Source organism: Colletotrichum graminicola (assembly GCF_000149035.1).
Source record: "Colletotrichum graminicola M1.001 genomic scaffold supercont1.3, whole genome shotgun sequence".
Lineage (NCBI taxonomy): Eukaryota > Fungi > Ascomycota > Sordariomycetes > Glomerellales > Glomerellaceae > Colletotrichum > Colletotrichum graminicola.
In genome coordinates, this window is record NW_007361007.1 from 456976 (window position 1) to 476907 (window position 19932).

The following is a 19932-nucleotide window of genomic DNA, read 5'->3' on the forward strand; positions in this document are numbered from 1 at the left end:
ACCGTCGACAAGTGTACAACCGACGGGCACCATGGGACTCCTAACTCGTCTATAGGGATGGAGCGATGCGATCATGTAAGGAGCAATGCGATGGACGTTAGTTTTGGGTGACGTGGTGAAAATTGTACTTCCTAAGGGCCCCGTACGATGATTAGCTGGGGTTCTATGGATTGGTGTCGGTTCGTAAGGGCAGACCACTTCTGTCCGAGAGGTTAGTACGTGGCGAGTCGGGCAGGGAGAAAGATTGTTTCGCTTATGTAACTCCCTTCCACCGCACATCTATCATCTCAACCCCTCCAGCTCCAGCACCCCCTCCTCCAGCTCCAGCACCTCCTCCACCTCCAGGGGCCCCTCTTCCAGCTCCAGCTCCAGCTCCAGCTCCAGCCCCAGCTCCTCCTCCAGCACCACTTCCAGATCCAGGAGCCCCAGCTCCGGCACCCCCTCCTCCAGGGGCTCCAGCACCAGCTCCAGCTCCAGCTCCAGCACCAGCACCAGCTCCAGCACCAGCTCCAGCACCAGCTCCAGCTCCAGCTCCAGCTCCAGCTCCAGCTCCAGCTCCAGCCCCAGCTCCAGCCCCAGCTCCTCCTCCAGCACCACTTCCAGATCCAGGAGCCCCAGCTCCGGCACCCCCTCCTCCAGGGGCTCTAGCTCCAGCTCCAGCACCAGCTCCTCCTCTAGCCGATCCAGCCAATCCTCCTCCAGTTGCGGGTCCACCGGCAAATGCTCCTCCAGCCGATGCTCCTCCTGCTTCTGGCCCCCCTCCGGCTGCGTTAATCTTTGGTCAGCATCAAAAGCGACAAGTATCACCACCTCCCTCACCTACAAATCCTCCTCCTCCCACGTCACCGCAGCCACAGCCACTGCCGCCTTCGCCTCCACCTCCCCTTTCTCCCGGAGGGCCGCCGCCTCCGCCTCCCCTTTCTCCCGGGGCGCCGCCACCTCCACCTCCTCTGTCTCCTGGAGCGCCGCCACCTCCGCCTCCCCTTTCTCCAGGAGGGCCGCCGCCTCCGCCTCCCCTTTCTCCCGTGGCGCCGCCACCTCCGCCCCCTCTGTCTCCTGGAGCGCCGCCACCTCCGCCTCCCCTTTCTCCCGGAGGGCCGCCACCTCCGCCTCCTCTGTCTCCTGGAGCGCCCCCACCTCCGCCTCCTATGTCCCCCGGAGCGCCGCCACCTCCGCCTCCTCTGTCCCCCGGAGCGCCGCCACCTCCACCTCCCGGACCTCCAGTAGCACCGCCGCCGCTGCAGCCGCCTCCTCGACCGCCCGTTCAGCAGACTCCTACAAGCACAGTCACTATTACCCTCCCTCCCGCGACTGTTACAGTCACTGCCACAGTCTTCCCCGCTCCTAACCCCGCCGGATTAACCAATGCTGAGGGCGGTTCACGTGGCGGAGGCGGAGGTAGTGGACGAACGCCAGATCAGGGATCCATTAACATCAACATGACCCAGGGTAGTCCTTACCTCACGGGTCTTGTCGGAGCCAGCCTTGGCGTCATGGGACTACTATGTAAGCGCGTTGATTCCCAGCTTATTACAGACTGATGCTGATGTGTATGACTATTAGTTATGTTGGTGCTCCTGCTGAGTGGCATCTTCATGTGGCGCAGGCGCAGACGCCGTCATACGGAGGGGGTTCTCCCCATAGCCATGCCACCTATGCCAGCATACGACTTGGGGGATTATAATCAGCCCCCTCCCCACGAGCCGCTTCGGAAGATGTGAATGGATGCGATTGCGAGTTATTAATCAGAGACTTCTTGTTCCTGCGTTCTTCCCAACAGTATAATCTTTACTAGTCCCCTCCTTATGAGTTATAGCAGTAATGTGGCACTACGTCAGTCGCTATAGGACTTTTGTAATTTTATTCATATTCCATAGCAAGCCGAGACTGTATCCAACGGGCTGTATTATTTTTCTTCTTTCACCTGGTTCAGCATAAAAAAATATTGTTTACGCGGGTTATAATAGTTGGATGACATTACATGACCTGTATGACCTGAATAGTGCAATAAATCTAGCCATAAATAATATTCTTACGACATGAATCTACTCAAAAAACTAAACTCCATGATTGATGAGTGATAATTGTTTATCTTCCTGTCGTCTGGGTAGCTGTGTCAGCATCAACGAGCCGGCTGCGCAGCTAAGACAGCTTGGTTTTCCGATCCCCGTTTTACCCAAATAAATGGTCTGGGGTGCACATGGTTCGTTTTATCTCAAACAGAACGACATCCACTGGTCTGTACCTGTATACATCTGCAACAAGAAGTCCGTGATGCTTTTTGTATGTCGATAGGGGTCCAATGCATGGGACGGGGTCTTTGCACAGATGCTCCTCGCATCATGCGACGTTTGACGAGGTCATTCTAATACACGTGCCCTGACTTCTGCAGCAAATGAACAAGGCTGACTTCGGAAGTGGTAATGTAGGTTGCTTATGGCTATCTGGCGGGCCGATGGCTGCATTGATGGACTACTGCATACACTTCTGGCACTGGTTGTATGTCTATCTTCACACCCCCAATCACCATCGATTCCTACTCAGTGGCCAAACCGAGTGTGCTATTTTCATCCGTCCGATGTCACGTTTTGAGACGCAAGATGCGCATTATATGGAAATACTGGACCTCCTAGTAGTTCTTTCTTCCCCTCGGTGGTGTTTCTTCTGCTTTCCCGGCAAGATCCTTTCCATCAAAATCTATTGGATCAATGCAATACCGAAGCAGTGACACCATGACTTCATAACTCCAATTAAGCTCGGCCAAAAGTTGGATGAATTAGGTTCAATCGAAGCCGAGTGGGTCTCGAGGCGCTGGGACCTTTCAAGTTCCAAACACGCCCCTCCCGAAGCTTAGAGGCTTTTGCTCTATAAGAAGACTGATGGTTCGACTTATGAGGAACTCAGGATGCAACAATATGGTCTAGAGACAGGGGCCGTCTCAAATACACTACGTACCGAGATACTCCCTGTCGTGACCGGATGGACAATATGAGACCCCGGGTAGCGGGTACTAATGATTGAGGTTGACGCTGAGTTAAGATGAAGTCGCATCAAGGTAAAAGAAGCGAGGAACGTGGCCGGAGGCACAGACCAGCTAAAGGAGGGTCTCGTCTTCTCGCTCCTCGCGCTCAATCTTCTTTACCGCCGTCTATTTGCTGTTTGGCGATAATCCACCGGTGTCTCAGGCCATATCAAACTTATGATAGCGCATCATCATTGGGGCTGGAGTGACTTCAGGAGAATATCATGGTGATTCAGGAGGAAACCATCATTACTGTTGATGCAGGTATCATCACATGGGACTCGTTACTCGCTCCAGCTCGTGCAAGTTCCCGGCAAGCCAAGACACGTACTCGCGTCATGGAGGAGGGTTTGTTTCTCAAATTAAGCCCCAAACATGCCGCAAAAATTCAATAGGACCCTAATACACTCATTGTACGATCTGTATTATTCGAACATTGACAAACCGAACGTAACGATCGTACCCAAACTTTGTGTCCGAAAGCAGAGAGTTTCGGTCCCCATTCAGCTTTTCGGCTGCTGAACATATCTAATTTATGGATTCTTCAGGGGTATTCTTCGACGGTTGTGTACCTCAGTATTACATGTCCATATTTCAGCAAGTTCGTATAATTGGAAGCAACTCATTGTGGTCAAGAATCCTCACAAGTCCGTGCCATTTGTGAGTAGGATATAATAATTAGACTTATTTGACAAGTGATTGGCTAGGTGTCGAACTGAGAATGAAATTCTGTTAGGTGCCGTAGTCGCTCGGGTTGAGAAATGTATCCGCATAGGCAAGACAAGACTAGCATGAGGTCGTGAACCATCGCGAATTACTAAAGCACTATCTCGGAAAGATCATTAATATCGATAGACTACGATGGAATAGTGACACTGTGACTTCATGGTTCACTCCAGGCGCCCGAAAAACCACATTGGACTCTTACTCAGTACACACTACACTGGATTTCTGGGAACATATGTTGACGCCCAATTTTTACCAGCCTAGTTGGCGTGGCATTCATATGACTCTCCTCCAAAACTCCATCTACCGCCAGATTGCCCTCCACCGATGCACTGCCCAATGATATCACCCATGGCTTCCTGCGATGCAAGTCAGCACTTCCAATTTATTACATGAAGAACCTGTGAGAAGCGCGTCTAGAGCTTCAGTGAACTGACCTCGCAATACAGAGTCTGCTTGTTCTTTGGGACGTTCATACTGCACGACACGCCGCCGCCTGACGTGACCCCTATGACGCAGGCGCCGGGAGGGCCGCAGTTGCGGCAGAGTTCAGCAGCGCGGTTGCGGTAGGGAGCGCTTGCTTTAGGCTTGCCTCCAGAGCAATCTGCTGCCAGGGCAACAGTCGAAAAGAAGAAGATGAAGGTTGACATAAGTAGTTTCATGATGGTTATGGTGGCTCTCGGTGAATGGTGTATCTGTGAAAAGGGACGACTTGGTCGATGATAATGACATCAATGTTGTGAAGACCTGGCAATGCGTGATATGTATGCAACGGAAGTCTAGGAGGCAGGAACCAATTTATAAACCCCCATCTCGAGACGTAAGGATAGTCTCCTCAGAATGACAGTCTTCTTCGTCAATCGTGATTCGTGGAGGTATGTACTGCCGTCGCCCTGCTGCCGAGCACGAGTTGTTGACGCAAACCATAGTCCGCATTAGTAAGACCCCTTGGATATAATCAAGTGTGGCCACTATCTCCAAACTTGGTCTGAACGCATCGAATCAGACAACTGTAACACAACAAACATTTCTTGCCTTAAACAAGGATTTCGGGTGCTAAGCCTCTCCCAATTACAAGCGAATGTGACAAGAGACAAGTCTAGACTCTTCCGCCCTAATGAATCGCTATAGATAGCCAGTATCACCATTCTTACCCATAAATAAAACCACCTACTCCCTTGAGAGCTTGGGACCTCACTCAGCGCAGCTACAGTTCAGAACAATGGTATGAATGTAGTGTATTGCTCGGGACGTATGTTGTGTTGATGTACGACTAGTGTTCTGAGTAATCACGCTACGGATCCATGTTATCGCAACTTTAGGCACCCAAGAAACCCCTGGTTTGGTTCAGTCACGCCCGAAATTATTGGGCCTGGGCAATCAACTCTCATCCTTTTTATTGATCTGACCCCCGCAATCTGGACCGCTAGTACCATTTAAGCATGTAGCTAAACGGATTGTCAAGCAGAATCGCAGGCTTGAGCGGGTCCTCCCGACGTGCATGGTTACTTGTGGGTTCATCGTGAAGTTTAGTAAAGCTCGTGCATGGAGCCGAGGCTGATCAACCTAGGAGCTCGAGTTCTTCTCACAGTGCTTGTATTCTGTTTTAGCTCCGTCGAATCTCCTGCTGCCTATTCCCAGTGCCGCTCAACGAGATTCGTGAGCTACCCCGTAGAAAAGCTGACCAGGGCGAGAAGGCCGTATGAGGCTACATGGCCCCCGCTAGCATTCCGCGTCTGGAGTAAGCGGCTTGCAGAAACTCATCCCACTCCGAGTAGTTATGAGAAGTTGGGAAATTGGCAACGATTCTCGTTGCCGGCGCGTATCTTGTGCGACTGGAGGTCCGACTCGAGGTCCCCGGGGAGAACTGACTAAGAAACGGACAAGAATTCCAATTCTCTTTTTTATTTCGTGGTCTGAGTAAGATGCGGGTCTTAACCATTATCCAAGTACTCATTCGAGTTTGACAGGGCAATGGAAAATGATGCATGGGTCGAGAGATGCATATATAAGACTGATTGAAGCCGCACTTGGAGGGAGTTTTCGAAGAAACCCACCCACAAGTCACAGACATCACTCCTGAACTCGTTTGGTAATTTCATTTGCATCGCCCCTTGATATCGTCATGATGATCTTTAGCACTATCCTGCTTGGCCTTTGCGTCGCCATTCCACTCACCAAGGCCGCTGCCCTGCCCACCGTGGATGCTGGTGATTCCGTCTATGAGATCTTTTCTCAAATTTATGACGGAGACGAAATGGTCACCAATCCGAACATCAGCATTGGCGCTCTTACCACCAGCACCGTTAGAAAGCGCCAGCACGAAGAATGCTGGAGCAACTGTAAGCCCCCTTCGAAGTAACCTTTCCGCAGCTTGCTTCCAGTCGACCTCCCCCCCGAGCAGCATTCACAAAGCACGTCGCTGACCCAGAACTGCTGTAGACTTGACGACGAGCCGGAACCAGGAGGCCTACATCGACGACTGTGAGAACATTGCTCAACGTCTGGCGAACTCCAACTTGCGCATCGACCTTCCCCCCGGGAGGTCCGAGGTGTTCAAATCCGGCCAGTACCGCTGCAAGATCATCATTCGCAACCAGAGTACCTGCCGGTCCTACAACCCGTACCGTGCCACACTTGGAATTGCGGCCCAGGATACTATGGACTCGTGCGGTAGCCCGTCCAAGTATAGCGGCTGGGGCTATTTGACTGGTAACCGAAACCTGATCTACATCGTGGAGCCTGAGGATATCAGCCCCCCTACCTACTCGCCTGCGTGTAACTGAGACAAGATCTCAACGGCCTCGTTGGGGGTATCCCAATTCAGTTTGGTAAAAGCCAGCTTCTTGCATAGAAGATTACGGTATCAAGAGTTCCCCACGAAAAGCCTGATTGATGGCCCGTGAACGGAACGCGAGTTTGTTCTAGGTGGGGGGTCTCTTGAAAGAGACATTCCTTTTCCTCTATCTATCTATCACATGCGGTCGCCCTTGGAAAAAGTGCTCTTGTTGTGGTTTTCGTATTGCATCTTCTTCTTCTTTCTCTTCATATTCTTCTGGCTTTGATTGCAGCCAAGTTACAGAGCTACACGATTGCATATGTTCAATATCGTCTCATAGCTACATCAGTTCAAATTCTCCCATTCTTTTCTGACAACTGCATCCGCTATTACATCTCAACTTCTCTCTTTGTTGGCAAAGCTCATGCGTGTTGGGTCGTGACTGGCCATACACCAATCACTACATGAATAAGGTACTTCTGCCAAAGATTGTTGTTATTTTTTCTTTCGCAAGCCTATTGACAGTCATTTAATGTGCGTGTTTGTAGTGTCGTCCGCCAGGCAAAAGAAATTTAAACATCCACTGAGGCATAACGGAACCCCATTTGTTGACGATTTAGTCGCAGTTTCTTTGGTTGGTTAGTGATCAACGATAGAAAGATATAAAGGCTATGCATTAAGCTTATTCTAAGTCTTTTCATGACAACACTCTAATCAGTAAAACGCCCCTGAGGCATCTGCTTGATAACACCAGCACTTAACTTGACATTAATAATTCCAAAAAGGCATTCCGTCTCACCACATGACAATATCCTTGTCTACTTTACAGTGTTTAACCCCCGCCTCTCTGAACATGGACCTGAGATTCTCCGTGGCTATTCGGGAGTCCAAGTCTTCAAAGGCGAGCTCCTTGAAGCGAGGCACCATCCCGTCCCTGCAGTGGTTAGCAAACCATCTCAGGCTGTCGTAAATGCGGTCGACGGGACCATCAATATGAAGCCGTCGCAGAGACGGGGGGAGAGTCTGGATCAGCCTGGTTGCCAAGGCCGGTGTCGGTTCCTCCTCCACAAAGTTGGACTCAGATTCGATCTCGACGTCGGTTTCGACGTCGTCTCCCACTGCCCACCCGCAGCTCCATGCATCGACCCACAAGCTCTCCAAACAGGGAAATCTTTCAAAAGTGCCGAGGAACCGGGCGGTTCCATCATCTCGGATCTTCGGGCCGCAGTAGATGCAGAGTGTTTGTAGGGAATTTCGGCTCCCCGTCAAGGCTTTTTGCATCCGTACGGGACGGGGTTGTGAGTACTCAAAGTATTCACTGATGTTGTTGGTTCTTAAGTAGATGAACCTTGCGAGACTCTTGCAGGACTCCAGGAAGCGATACACAGAGCTGCTTCCATCGGGAGGAAGAAAAACGTCTTGCAGAACGAGACTGTGGAGGAAATGGTTGGAATACGTCATCTCTGCTGTAAACCGTAGGCCAAAGCCACGCAGATAGATTTCAGAGACGCTCTTTGCTACTTCCGCCATTCTTATGGCGTCCCAAGGATTCATGCACTCGACTCCCAACATTTCAGGATTGCTGGTCTCTAATGCCAGTGATCGGATAGTTGGCAAGTTTGTTGAGCGTTGATTCCACGGCGGTGGTCGTCGAGATATGAGTTGATCGGCGAAGGTGGAAAACAGTTCAAGAGACATCGAAAGGCTGATATCCTTGACGTGCCGAAGGTAGTAGCACATCATGGCACACAAGATACGGAGACATGTTTTTTCATGTCCATATAGGTCCTCGTAGTTGATTGAGTCTTTATGATCCTCGTAATTGAGCGCGGTTAATAGCACATCATTGACACGGACGCCGATGGTTTCCGCCCATGTCCTCAGGGAACGTAGCTGCTCGTAGCTCACCGAGGTGAGACCGGAGGCGAACGGGAGGAGCCGCAGATGGAGCTGATGGATGTGGTCGCCAATCTCGGGCCGTATGCGGATGAGGCGTAGTAGGGAGAGCAGCTTGTGGGCGCTGTTGTGCCCGTGGATGCTGACGAAGCGGTATTTCTCTGTCTTGAGCGTCTCATGTAGCGCTTTGCATGCGCTCGAGAGGTTAATGACGGAAGAGCGCTCACGGTGGAGGGATCTGACGAGCGATTGGCGTTTTTTGTCGATGCTGGCCTCGAACAGGCGCTTCTTCAGGGGCTGGTTGCTCCAGAGAAAAGAGGCAATGGTAAGCAGGAGCTCTGGTGGAAGATCTAACAGCTTTGCCATAGTGGGCAGCATCGGCGGTTTTTGTAATAGTTAGAGAAGTTGAAACGAAGCTGGAGCTGAGGCGGGATCAAAAGAGCGAAGCAGGCCGTTGTCTCGGAATCTGGCCGCCTCCGAATAGGCAACAGCACCTCACCAGGTTGGGAGACTCCGCGCTACTGCATCGGTCCGTCTGAGACACTTTGGTTCAAGGAAGGAAGGAAGGCTCTGGTCTTGGGGACTTTCCCCTACAAGCGACAAGCGCAGTCCTACATTGGTGCGTATCTCGCCGCGTGGTGACACAAACCCGTTCGGTTCTGGCTCTTGTATATGACGGCGTTCTGGGCCCATTCTTGGATGACGAAACTTACATGTACGAGATTGATCGACAATTGTTGAGAGTAAGGACTAATACGGATGAAAGGAGTAGCAGGGTTGGGTAAGCTGGACTTGGATAAGAGGACTTTCTTGTTGAGGAACGGAGAAGTTTGAAGCGTGGCACACTTCCCTGTCCGCCGCCGATGCCTAGAAGCACCGGGAAATAGCCACATAGTCGACGAAGACGGATTGACCAGCGCCTCAAAGCAGGAAACTTGTATCATTCGCACGAGCAGGTATCATTTCTTTATTTCTATGCCGCCCCCAAAAGACAGAATGCCCAAAACACCTCCCCTCCCCCAACCACGAACAACAACTTACCCGTCCTCCAAAGGCCTCCTCATGAATATCTCCAACGCGCCCCTCATCTTCTCCTCCACCGCTTTCCTCTCCTTGTCCCTCGCCGGCAAACCCACGCGGCAGACTACCCTGCCGAGGACCTCGCCCACCCTCCTCTCGCTCGCCCGCCGCCTCGCCAGCGCCGCCTCGGCCGCCGCGCTGCCGCCCGTCGACCGCCTGAAGCTGAGACTCCTCCGAGTCGGCCTCTGCGTCATCAATGCCTCGGCCACGGAGCGCGAGATGGGCGCTAGCTCCGCGACGACCTTGGATAGCGTCGCCATCAGGAAGACGAAGGCGATGTTGTGGTTCGGCGCCATGGCGAGGATGTCGAGCACCGCCGTCTTGTCGTCCTCGACCTCGGTGGGGGACCGCGTCGCCGCGCCGGCGGTGCTGAGGTGGGGAAGCGCGAGCTCCATCTTGGCCCAAAGGGCGGACGTGATGATGCCGTCGGTAAGGCCAACCAGGAAGAGGACCAGCACCTCGGCGACGACTTCGAGCCGGTAGAGTGACGGCACCTGAACGGGGAGGGCGTCGACGAGCGGTCGGTCGTTGTCGAGTGCCTCGATTAGGGCGACCAACAGGCTGTCCCTGGACTCTTGGTCTTTGAACAGCCACGCCGTCTCGTCAAACGGCCAGCCGGGCTTGTCGGCTGGGATGACATGCTCCTCGATCATGTTCGAATCGGCGATGGCACGGGCCGTCATGGTCTCCACAGCCTCTGTCAGTTTGAACAGCTCCTTTGGGGCGGCGCAGTGCACGTCAAGGTCGTACGGGATGGAACTGTTTCCCGTCGTCTCCGCCCTGGACTTGAGGAAAGCCCGGATGCCTCCGTCGGGGATGCGGATGAGCTCGTCGATTGAGCGGCCGAAACACGTCGGGAGCCAGAACGCGCGGACCGGGATGAAGTGGTCCCTGCCGTCCTCGACCCGAAGCACCAGAATGTCTTCCAGCGATGCACGGCCGTCGTTGAGGGCTCGCACGTGAGACATGTCGCTGACGTAGACCTCGATGACGCCGCTCACGGTCTCACCAGGCTCCAATGTCACCTCGCTGCCGAGATCTGGCGACTCCTCGCCGTTGCCTTGGCTACTCGTCTGCTTGAAAAATGTCTTGAGCCACTCCGCCTGGCTGGGGGCGTCCGGGTCTTGCTCGATCGTGGGCTTCTCGACGAAAGTGAACTTGGCCGGCACTCGGCCGGTATTGGCTATCGTCAGGCTCGCGCTATGTCTGCTGCGATAGCCGACTTCGCCAAAGTCGACAGCTTCGTTGAGGCCCATGGACTCATGTGCGTCCTTTGTTGACTGGTGTGGATTGTCGAGAATAAGTGTGATTAAAGGTCGGCCTTCGTTCTCGGCGCGGTCCAGCTCCTTGGCAACTTCGGCATGGACCTTGGCCTTGAGATCAGGAATCACCGCATCGTAGTCGAGCGTGAAGATGGAGATTATCGGTTTGTGGTCCGACGAGACGATCCGCTGGTGAGAGGTGTAAATGTCGAGCTTTATTCTGTCCATGAACCCTTCCTTTGTGACGACATCCTCCGGCTCGTTCTCGTCGTCGTCGTATTCGTCATAGTCGACGCCGGCCTCGCCAGCCGGAGGTTCCTCGCCGTCCGCGTCGGGATCGTAGCTGAAGAGGACGTCGTCGTCGTCTGTTGCGTGGTCGATACCCCGCGCCGTCATCTCCTCGTCCTTCTTCCTCGCCTCCTCCGCATCCTTGACCCTTTGCTCATACTCCTCCCTGTCCTTCCTTGTCCGGTACAGGATGCGGTCGCACCAGCTCGGAGCTCTTCGTTTCTCGCTCGAGTCGAACAGGCTGACTGTGCCGACATCGTATTTATATGATGGCAAAAACGTGATTGGGCCTTCTCGCCACCCATCGTGGAAGGCCTTCTTCTCCTTGATGATCCTTCGCAGTTGGTCGTGGGGCAAAAGGGAGTCCAGAGTTGCCTGCAACGAAGCAGGGTCTTCGGTCGGGTCTGGCAGAAATTCGTCGGGGTCTGGCAAGGAGCTTTCCGAATCATCAAAGGTGGGCGACGACAAGGAGGTATCAATGGTGGAGGTGTCGTCGTCGCTGCTGTCAATTCTCTTGACCACCAAAATCTCCTCGCCCGCGATGACCTTTCGGCCTTTCTTGTCCAGGTCGTACTCTCCACGGGTATGGAGCAGGAGGAGGCGGCGAATATCGTTCCCGGGAAGGCCATCAACGCGGAAGTTCAAATCGCCCAACCAGAAGGCAAAATCCTCGTCGCCGATCTTCTCGGCGTCGGCGTCGTTCTCCCCGGCCACGTTTATGGGGTCGAACTGGGTTCGTGTCAGGATCTGGCCAATGTCCCAAAGCCTCCGGTCTAAGTACGCCTGCTCCGGGCCGCTAGCGAGGTGGCAGTTGACAAAGACCATACGGGTCGTCTCGCCGAGGAGGATGCGGGTCGTCACGGCGCCCTTGTTTCCAAGGTACCCGAACAGACCTGTGCCTACTGAAGCGGTGCTCACATGGCTGATAGTCGGCGCGACTTCGGGGGAAGCATACGCTAACAACAGCAGGCCGGACATTTGCTCGGCGGCGACAAGCTCATACCCGTCAGGCATGGCCTTCTCTAGTGCTTCCTTCCACTTGTTCATGGGCGCCGGGTCGGAGGACATGCGGTTCATGTAGTCCCTCGCCATATTCAGGTCGACGATCTCCTGCAAGCCCAGCACATACAACCCGATCTTGCCGCCCCCGACCAAGTGTACAGAGGCACAGAGGTCCTGCTCGTCGGATCCTGTTTTGGTGACGTGCGGAGGGTTCTTCTCGACCGTGTCGTGATCAGACATATCAAGCTTGGAGAGGGTCGTGTCAAGGCCATATCCATCGACGAACCAGCTCGCCAGGTCCTTGTCGGTGCCGGGACACGCCGCAACGTTCCAAGTTCCAATCTTGACGCGGATCCGATGAGGGCGGACATACTCTTGGCGGCGGGCGTAGACGGCTCGGGCAAGGGATTGCGGCGTCGAGGTGAAGTCGACAGGGTCTGAGGTCGTCGAGGGGTTAGTCTCGGAGAGCGCCATTGCGTTGGACCAGCTGATACGCTGTTGCTAGGTCGAGTTTGCAAGGGGGTTCGAGCTCGAGTTCGAATGAAGGGGGGGAGACTTGGGGTTTTGAGCGCTGCAGACGGCGGGCGAGTGACGGGGGAGGGTGAGGTTTGAGACAAGAGGCCGGTTTTGGAGCCTTTAGCTTCGTTGGCGTGGTAGTAGTGGTCGATCAGTCCGGAGACGCTCGGTGCATGATGTTAACAATTCCGGCGGGGATACGAGGCGTCTTAACTGCGGTCGCGGACCAGGATAACAGCAGTAATGCAGAGAGGGGATGTACAAATCCCAAGGAACAGCCGGAAGAGGTATCGTATTTGCGGTATACAGCAAGGGAGGACCGGACGAAGCTACTGCAGAAAAATACCGACGATGTCAAGGTCGAGGTCGAGGACGATAGGGGGGATTGGAAAAAAGTAGCCGCAAGTATTGAATAAGCCTGTGTTGGGCTGTATAGGTAGCATGAGTAAGTGTATGAATGTACAGATGCACTTATGTACAGATGTATACATACACTATTCGTACAGGCACATGAGAAAGCAAAAGCTGGGGAAAGGGGAGAAGATGGATTGTCACCGGGATCCGGTCTGCATCTTGAATATGACGGAACGGGGATTTCAGCCAGCCAGTGTCTCTCTCTCTCCCTTCTCCACATCCTGCATTCAGCATCAGTGACGTGCCTGGCACACTGCAGGGGCCACCAGGCCACACTGAATGGGGGTTACGGTGAATTTGGGCGCACTGCCACAGTGCTGGGATTGGCGGGGTAGCGACGGTTATGTCTGATAAGGTCCGATAAGAGGGGAGTGACGCCAGACGATAAGGATAAGGTAAGGCTGCTTCGGGCCCACCTCAGCAACTTGGGAGCTTCTTTCTGGCATCAACATCCATCCCATCCCGAAGCGTTGACACCAAGTCTCATGCCCACGATCGGCTTTTCACTATTTGTTCTCCACTGAACAACCAACTCACCCCCGACCTTCCCATTCGTTTCTCCCGCATTTTCCTATAAACCGATCAATCTATCGAAGACTTACGAAGAGAGAGAGGGAGGGAGAGAGCGCAGCCAACACGCACCTCCTCGACGCCACGCCGTCAACACCACCATAACAACCTCCACCACAAAGCAAACCCGCGTCCAACCGCCCCCAGAATGTCCCGTCCAACCCCCCGCAAACGCGTCCACGCCCGCCACTCCTCCGCCTCTGGCCACGGCCCCCGTCCCGTGCAGTCCGACTACGAGTCCGACGCCGCCCACTACATCGACTCCCACCCAGTCCCCGCGCCCAACCCGGCCCTCCTCAACCGCACCAACACGGACCTCAACCTCTCCGTCCTGCGCCGCTACCTCCCCTCCATCAACTCCACCCTCTCCATCGCCGCCAATGCCGTCGTCTACACCTTCAACCCCTCCCTGCCCGGCTGGGACAAGACGGGCATCGAGGGCACCTACTTCCTCTGCATGCAGGACCCGGCCTCCGCCGCCGTCCCCGCCGTCCCCCGCGCCTGCATCTTCGTCCTGAACCGCCGCGGCCTCGAGAATGTTATTCTCGACCTCGCCGACGTCGCCGATTTTGAGGTCGTCGACGAGATCTACATCTTCCGCCTGCGCGGCGCTGGCGGCGACGAGGACGAGGGTAGCCACAACAAGGTCATGGGTATCTGGATCCACGCCGACAAGGACGACACCCGCGTCATGAACGCTGCCCTCATCGCCGAGACGCTTAAGCACGTCCGCGCCGCCGGTGGCGACCAGAATGACCCCGATGGCGCCGCTCCCACGCCGCAGGAGGAGTTGGGCCCCGCCATGCAGGCCATCGGGAGGCGCCTGAGCCTCAGCGACCTGTTTGGCGCGCAGGACGGGACCAAGGGATAGGACCCCGCCGTCACCGACGCCGATGCCGAGGACCGGGTTCGCGCAATGGGCAGCTGGGGCGTCGCCGACGACCCCGACGTGTGGAAGGACAGGAACCGCGAGGGAGGGGCGTACCAGCCCAAGAGGCCTCAGCCCTGGATGGCGAAGCTGTTGCTTAAATGCACTCCATTCTGAGGCACACGCGCATGTTGCTGTGAGGGGAAGGGGGGCAAGAAAGATGGTTAACGCATCAGCAACGAAAGTCACGAACCAAGTTACATAGGATGTGGGATGTGGAGAGGATGTCCAGAAGTAGAAGGGGGAAAAAAAGACAGGAACTGTGAATACCAAATGATACCCCCAATTAAGAAGAATGAAGAATAAGATTAAGAAAATAAGTCATTTTGTTTTTTTCATACAATGTTGCAAAGTCGTCATAGGGCTCTGGTCATGCATGCTCCAAGAAGCCTACCGTCGCGACTAGCAGGTCTAGATGAGGCCGTTTTCCCCTTATTACAACCCTCCCGGAGAAAAAAAGCCCGTCTACCCCCCCCCCCCCTTCTGGTAAACCAGACTCATGGAAGAATAAAAATAAACCAATTTCCCTGTCCCATTACCCCCCAAGTGAAACGTCCTCCAGCTCATACCGTGCCGCTTATGCTTAGCTCCCGGATCTCCTGCAACACCTGCTCGACACGCTGGTCCAGCTGGCCTTGGGCGTACTGCTCGCGCGTGTCAGCGTCGAGGTATTGCTGCACCTGGGCCATGCGACTGTACGCCTCGGCGCAGAAGCGCAGCTGGATCTTGACGAGGGCCTCGAAGGTGGGGTCGAGGTAGGGCACGCGGAGGTCGATGAGCTGCGGCAGCTCCGTCGATAACTGTTCGTTGAGCTGCTCATACGCGGCCTTGGCCATCTCCATCTCCTTCTCGGCCCGCGGCAGCTTCGTCACGTCCTTGTCGGGCTTCTCGACGAGCTTCTTGACCTTGGCCCGCAGCGCGTCGTAGTCGAGCAGCTTGTGGCCGCGCTTCTTGATACCTACATGGCGGGAACGGTCAGTGCGTGTGCGTGCATGCGTGCGTACGTGCGTGAGTTCTGGGGCTTGGGGATGGGGAGAGGGAGTGGAAGGGAGAAGGGGCTCGCGTATGGTCGGACTGACATTCGTTCACGTCGGGGAAGTAGGCGCAGAAGCGGGAGATTGGTTCGAGGACGGTTTGCCTACACCCCAAGAGTCAGTCAGTCTGCCTCGTTGCGCGCGGTCGAGATCACGGCCAGGGCATCGTTCGTACTGGTAGGGGCCGTCTAGCGCCTTGATCGTCTCGGCGTCGAGGTCCTCCACGGCCTGTTTGTAGCTTCTGCTAACACCATCCTTAGCACCGGCGTCTCCGTAAAAGGCGTCTATTGTCTCGGCGATGCGCATCTGGGAGGCAGTCATGGCTGGGGAGAAATCGGGTTAGCCCACCGCCACCGTCGGCCGGGGGAACAGGCCACCGCGGGCCGTCGTCGCCACAAACACACACACCTCGCAGTGAGTCTAGGTATCCCTTGGCCTCCTTTTGCAGCCGTAACGAGGCGGTCTCCATGGTTCTGAATCGTCTGTCCGAAGAATAAAACCGTCAATAAGCGCTGTTATGTTGCATCTCCAGCCCAAACGGGGAGTGAGGATCGTTGCCCACCTCTCCTCAACTTCATAGTCGCGGTCGTTGGTCTTCTCCACATGACCTGCCAAGATCAGAATCTCGTATCGTGCGCGTTGGTTGGGCAGGAAAGAGGGGCTCACCCGTCTTCATCATCACCTGCGTCGTCGCCCGGTTGACATTTTTCTTGAAGCCTGTAGTCCTTTCATCAGTCCCGTCCAGGTCGGTAGGAGAACTCCTTCACTCAGCTTGCGCCGAGCAACGACGGATGGCCCAAAGAGAGTCATACCTGCCCACGACATCTTGGCCTAGTTCGGATGTGTCCCTCTTCGTCTGTTGGTGGGGGTGGGAGAAGACAGAGTAAAAACCCCTCAGTAGTTGGAAGAAAGTGTGTACTCGAGCGGTGTGCGTGTTGATCACGAGGTGGTTCGCGAGGGGGGTATCGTTCAGTTCGTGTGAAGGCCGTTTCGTCGTCCCAAAAGGTGAAAGAGAAAGAAGCGAAATGTGTCTGGCGAGGTTTTGATTGCGCGGACTCACTTGTCAATGCAGGCCGAAGAAGCCCAGTAATAGCACCTGGTCGGCAGACGGCAACCGACGTCAGCGATGGGGAGGGTCAGACTGCGCCACGCTTGCTATATTGGGCTTAGCCGGGCCTTAGCGTCGAGTCGCTCGTGGCGCAGCCCTGCAGGCAGCCTTTACAGGGCGCAAATGCTGTTTGCCAATTCCTCAGTTGAGCAAATAGACTGACTCTCACTTCCACATATCTATTTGTATCATTCTCTGAAGTAGTGTGCGTGTACATACCTACTCTTATGCACATCACCAAGGCATAGCACAGTCTCTATTCATTATTTCCAATCCCTTGAAGTTTCTCCAAAAGTGCCCGGTTAGACGTTTCTCGTTTCTCGCTTCACGTTTCACACTCGACCTATATCACCACCACAACCAGTTCATCTGAACTTAAAACAGAGATGGCCGTACCTCGCTTCTTGCTCATAAGCCTGGGAAACCCCGAGCCTTATTACAATACACTCCACTCCGCCGGCCATCATGCCCTTAACCACCTCCAGAAACTCCTGGGCCCTTCCCAACCCGCCTTCCACAGGGGTCGCTTTGGCGGGAGCCCATGCCTGGCGTCCATCGGCCCCAAGTACGCCATGATCCAGAGCCCTGCTGTCATGAACGTCTCCGGCAAATGGGTTGCCAAGGCCTGGAAGGAAACCCTCGGCAGCCGTGACCCGACGGACCTGAGTCTCCTCCTCGTCCACGACGACCTGGAGGAGGAGCTTGGGGTCGTCAAGACGAGAAAGTGGAAGAGCAGCCACCGGGGTCACAACGGAGTCAAGAGCGTCAACGCCTGTCTTCGCCAGGCGGATTACCCGGGATCCGAGTGGGCGAGGATATGCATTGGTATTGGACGACCAGAAGAGCGTGAGAAGGCTACCGTGTCTAACTACGTGCTCAAGCCCATGTCAAGGCAACAACGGTCCGCCATTGAAGACAACGCAGGACCGGGGGCCTACGAATGCCTTCTCGCATGGGAGGAGAGGTTGGCGGCTGCAGCCGGGAACTGAGAAAGAACCCTCCGTCCATTGTACCCAGTCTCCCCAGAACCGCGGGCCTTCTTGTTACTTGCACACACATTTGCCCCGAGGCTACGTCGCGAGACTGGCACGTCGGTTTTGCAGCTTTGGAAAGCCGGTCGGTCACCTGAAGCGCGGATTGCCACCCAGCCCATCGACCAGAGACACATCATATTTCGTCTCTGATGCCGGGCGCGCCTGGCTTCGGACAACGCACATGTCCTTCATCGTCATGCATTCGCGGCCGCCGAATCATTAATAGTCTCCAGGGACATCTTCAGGTAGCCTCCTCGGGTCCCGGCCGGCCATCGAGCCACTTGCTCATGTACGGCCCGTCGAGCCAGTATCCGAGCTTGGCGTAGTAACTCCTCACACCTACACCAGAAATGACACTAATCTTCTCACTGCCGTGCTCGTCCCTCGCGATTCTCTCCGCCTCCTCCATGAGAAGGGTGCCGAAACCCTGGTGCTGGAACTTCTTCGGATCTCTGGCATGCACTGGCACAGCTGTACCGTACACGTGCAGCTCTCTCACGAGACTGGTCGGCTGTCCCACAAGCTCCTCGCGGTAGGTGTACTTCTCAGTGCACTTGCGCAGGCGGAGCAGGGCTACGAGGATGTCCTGCTTCGGGTCCTCGTATGCCAGGAACGTCTCCCATCCACCGTTGGCCGTGTAGTCTCGCCTGACGAGCTCGATTTGGTTCGGCCGGATCTTGTTCTTCACTTCGTTGACACCAACCTCGCGCGTCCGCACGTCGCGACATGTCGTTCCAAAGTCCTTCATTCTCGCCAGCGCCAGCTCTCGCAGGTTGCCGTTCTCGACACCAGACGTAACCAGGGGCATGGGGATGTCTCTCTGGACGCGGTAGATACGGGTCCATGGTGGGATCAGTGCCAGGATCCTGGCGACAAGGTCAATCAGGCCGTTGGGTGTATAGTTCTGATAGCGACCCGTCCGCCAGAGCTCGTACAAGCCAGTGCCTCTGATGACGAGCGTCGGGTAAATCTTGAGACCGTCGGTACGGAAGGCCGGATTCTCAAAGTACTCCCGGAACTGGTCCAAGTCTCTTTCCATGCCCACGTTGGGCAGGTCGGGCATCATGTGGCTTACGACCTTGAACCCAGCATCCTTCGCCAAGCAAAACGTCTCGGCGACGGCGGCGACGGTGTGTCCGCGATTCGTGTCTCTCGCAACGTCCTCGTAGAGTGACTGTACCCCAATCTCCAATCTCGTGCAGCCATAACGCAGCATGTCGGTCAGATGCGGCTGCCAGCAGTAATCCGGCCTCGTTTCGATGGTAATTCCAACGCACTTGATGTTGCTCATCTCGCTGGCTTCCACGGCTTCGTCGACGTTAGACGTCTGATATCCACTGAGCGCGTTGTGTAATTGGGCGATAAAGTCCTCTCTGTAGGACACCGGCAGGGACATGAAGGTACCACCCATGATGATATACTCGACCTTGTCGACGGAGTGGCCTAGAGACTTGAGCTGATCAACACGGCCGCGGGCCTGTTCGAAAGGGTCGTACCGCGCTCGAATCGCTCGCATGGATGTGGGCTCATATCCGGTGTAGGACTGTGTGCTGTACTCGAAGTCGGAGTCGGGACCGCCGGGGCAGTAGACGCAGATGTTGCCGGTGTAAGCGATATGCGGGCATCTGTGGGGTTTGCACATGACAGCTACCACTGCGATGCCTGACGATGTTCCTACACAAAACTGGGTCAGGACATGTTTCAACTTGCCACATTCTGGAAGAAGAAAAACACACGAATAGGCTTAGCAATCAGCTTCGGCAAGATGTATTTCTTGTAGTGTTCGGGAATCGCCGCAATAATCGCAGTCAGTGGTGGGATGTTGGCCAGTTTGTGCTTCCTCGCGAACTTGTTGCGCAGGGAGTTGAGGTTGAGGTCCTTGTGCGGGTTCTTAGGGTCCCTGACTGCCTCATGATCCTCGATCAGGGCATTGGCAATATCCGCGCAGCATCGCAGGAAGCGCTCGTTCTCGGGCGGCAGGTTGTCGTTCTTGGACCGCGCCTTGGTGACGGTGGCGGTGGTAGTGGCCATCTTGACAGAGAAGTGCGTGGTATTACCGGCGTGAAGCCAGTTCGGAAGAGTTGTGAGATGATTCGGTTTGAGTCGGGCCGGGTGGTCTATCTGCCGCAGTTTCACCTATGTCGCTCCAAGCTCTCGGAATAGAGTCACTGTTGGATTGGGGGGTTGACCATCCATTTCTCTTGACTGGGAAATTTTGGAGGGACCGTCGAGGTGCTAGATGGTGGGGTAATCAGCCACACCGACATCTGAAC

The 19932-nt window shown here is 55.0% G+C and overlaps 9 protein-coding genes across 9 annotated transcripts; 4 read left to right on the forward strand and 5 right to left on the reverse strand.

The window, feature by feature from the left end:
- Positions 1-720: 720 nt before the first annotated feature.
- GLRG_01041 (uncharacterized protein) lies at positions 721-1348 on the forward strand (the record flags this gene model as incomplete). The annotated part of the gene is made up of 2 exons (XM_008091726.1): positions 721-769; positions 852-1348. 2 exons carry the CDS (start codon positions 721-723, stop codon positions 1346-1348), a joined length of 546 nt encoding a protein of 181 aa, XP_008089917.1.
- Positions 1349-4008: 2660 nt separating this feature from the next.
- Positions 4009-4410, reverse strand: GLRG_01042 (uncharacterized protein; the record flags this gene model as incomplete). Its single annotated transcript, XM_008091727.1, has 2 exons — positions 4009-4107; positions 4186-4410. 2 exons carry the CDS (start codon positions 4408-4410, stop codon positions 4009-4011), a joined length of 324 nt encoding a protein of 107 aa, XP_008089918.1.
- A 1463-nt stretch (positions 4411-5873) lies between these two features.
- GLRG_01043 (uncharacterized protein) lies at positions 5874-6534 on the forward strand (the record flags this gene model as incomplete). The annotated part of the gene is made up of 2 exons (XM_008091728.1): positions 5874-6090; positions 6191-6534. The coding sequence occupies 2 exons, from the start codon at positions 5874-5876 to the stop codon at positions 6532-6534; spliced, it is 561 nt and encodes a 186-aa protein (XP_008089919.1).
- Positions 6535-7322: 788 nt separating this feature from the next.
- Positions 7323-8789, reverse strand: GLRG_01044 (uncharacterized protein; the record flags this gene model as incomplete). Its single annotated transcript, XM_008091729.1, has 1 exon — positions 7323-8789. The coding sequence occupies one exon, from the start codon at positions 8787-8789 to the stop codon at positions 7323-7325; it is 1467 nt and encodes a 488-aa protein (XP_008089920.1).
- Positions 8790-9460: 671 nt separating this feature from the next.
- On the reverse strand, positions 9461-12529 carry GLRG_01045 (endonuclease/Exonuclease/phosphatase; the record flags this gene model as incomplete). Its single annotated transcript, XM_008091730.1, has 1 exon — positions 9461-12529. The coding sequence occupies one exon, from the start codon at positions 12527-12529 to the stop codon at positions 9461-9463; it is 3069 nt and encodes a 1022-aa protein (XP_008089921.1).
- A 1174-nt stretch (positions 12530-13703) lies between these two features.
- Positions 13704-14426, forward strand: GLRG_01046 (Dcp1-like decapping family protein; the record flags this gene model as incomplete). Its single annotated transcript, XM_008091731.1, has 1 exon — positions 13704-14426. One exon carries the CDS (start codon positions 13704-13706, stop codon positions 14424-14426), a length of 723 nt encoding a protein of 240 aa, XP_008089922.1.
- A 620-nt stretch (positions 14427-15046) lies between these two features.
- Positions 15047-15986, reverse strand: GLRG_01047 (BAR domain-containing protein; the record flags this gene model as incomplete). The annotated part of the gene is made up of 4 exons (XM_008091732.1): positions 15047-15441; positions 15563-15621; positions 15693-15840; positions 15926-15986. The coding sequence occupies 4 exons, from the start codon at positions 15984-15986 to the stop codon at positions 15047-15049; spliced, it is 663 nt and encodes a 220-aa protein (XP_008089923.1).
- A 1025-nt stretch (positions 15987-17011) lies between these two features.
- On the forward strand, positions 17012-17614 carry GLRG_01048 (peptidyl-tRNA hydrolase; the record flags this gene model as incomplete). Its single annotated transcript, XM_008091733.1, has 1 exon — positions 17012-17614. The coding sequence occupies one exon, from the start codon at positions 17012-17014 to the stop codon at positions 17612-17614; it is 603 nt and encodes a 200-aa protein (XP_008089924.1).
- A 286-nt stretch (positions 17615-17900) lies between these two features.
- Positions 17901-19690, reverse strand: GLRG_01049 (ELP3 family histone acetyltransferase; the record flags this gene model as incomplete). The annotated part of the gene is made up of 2 exons (XM_008091734.1): positions 17901-19333; positions 19396-19690. 2 exons carry the CDS (start codon positions 19688-19690, stop codon positions 17901-17903), a joined length of 1728 nt encoding a protein of 575 aa, XP_008089925.1.
- Positions 19691-19932: the final 242 nt, after the last annotated feature.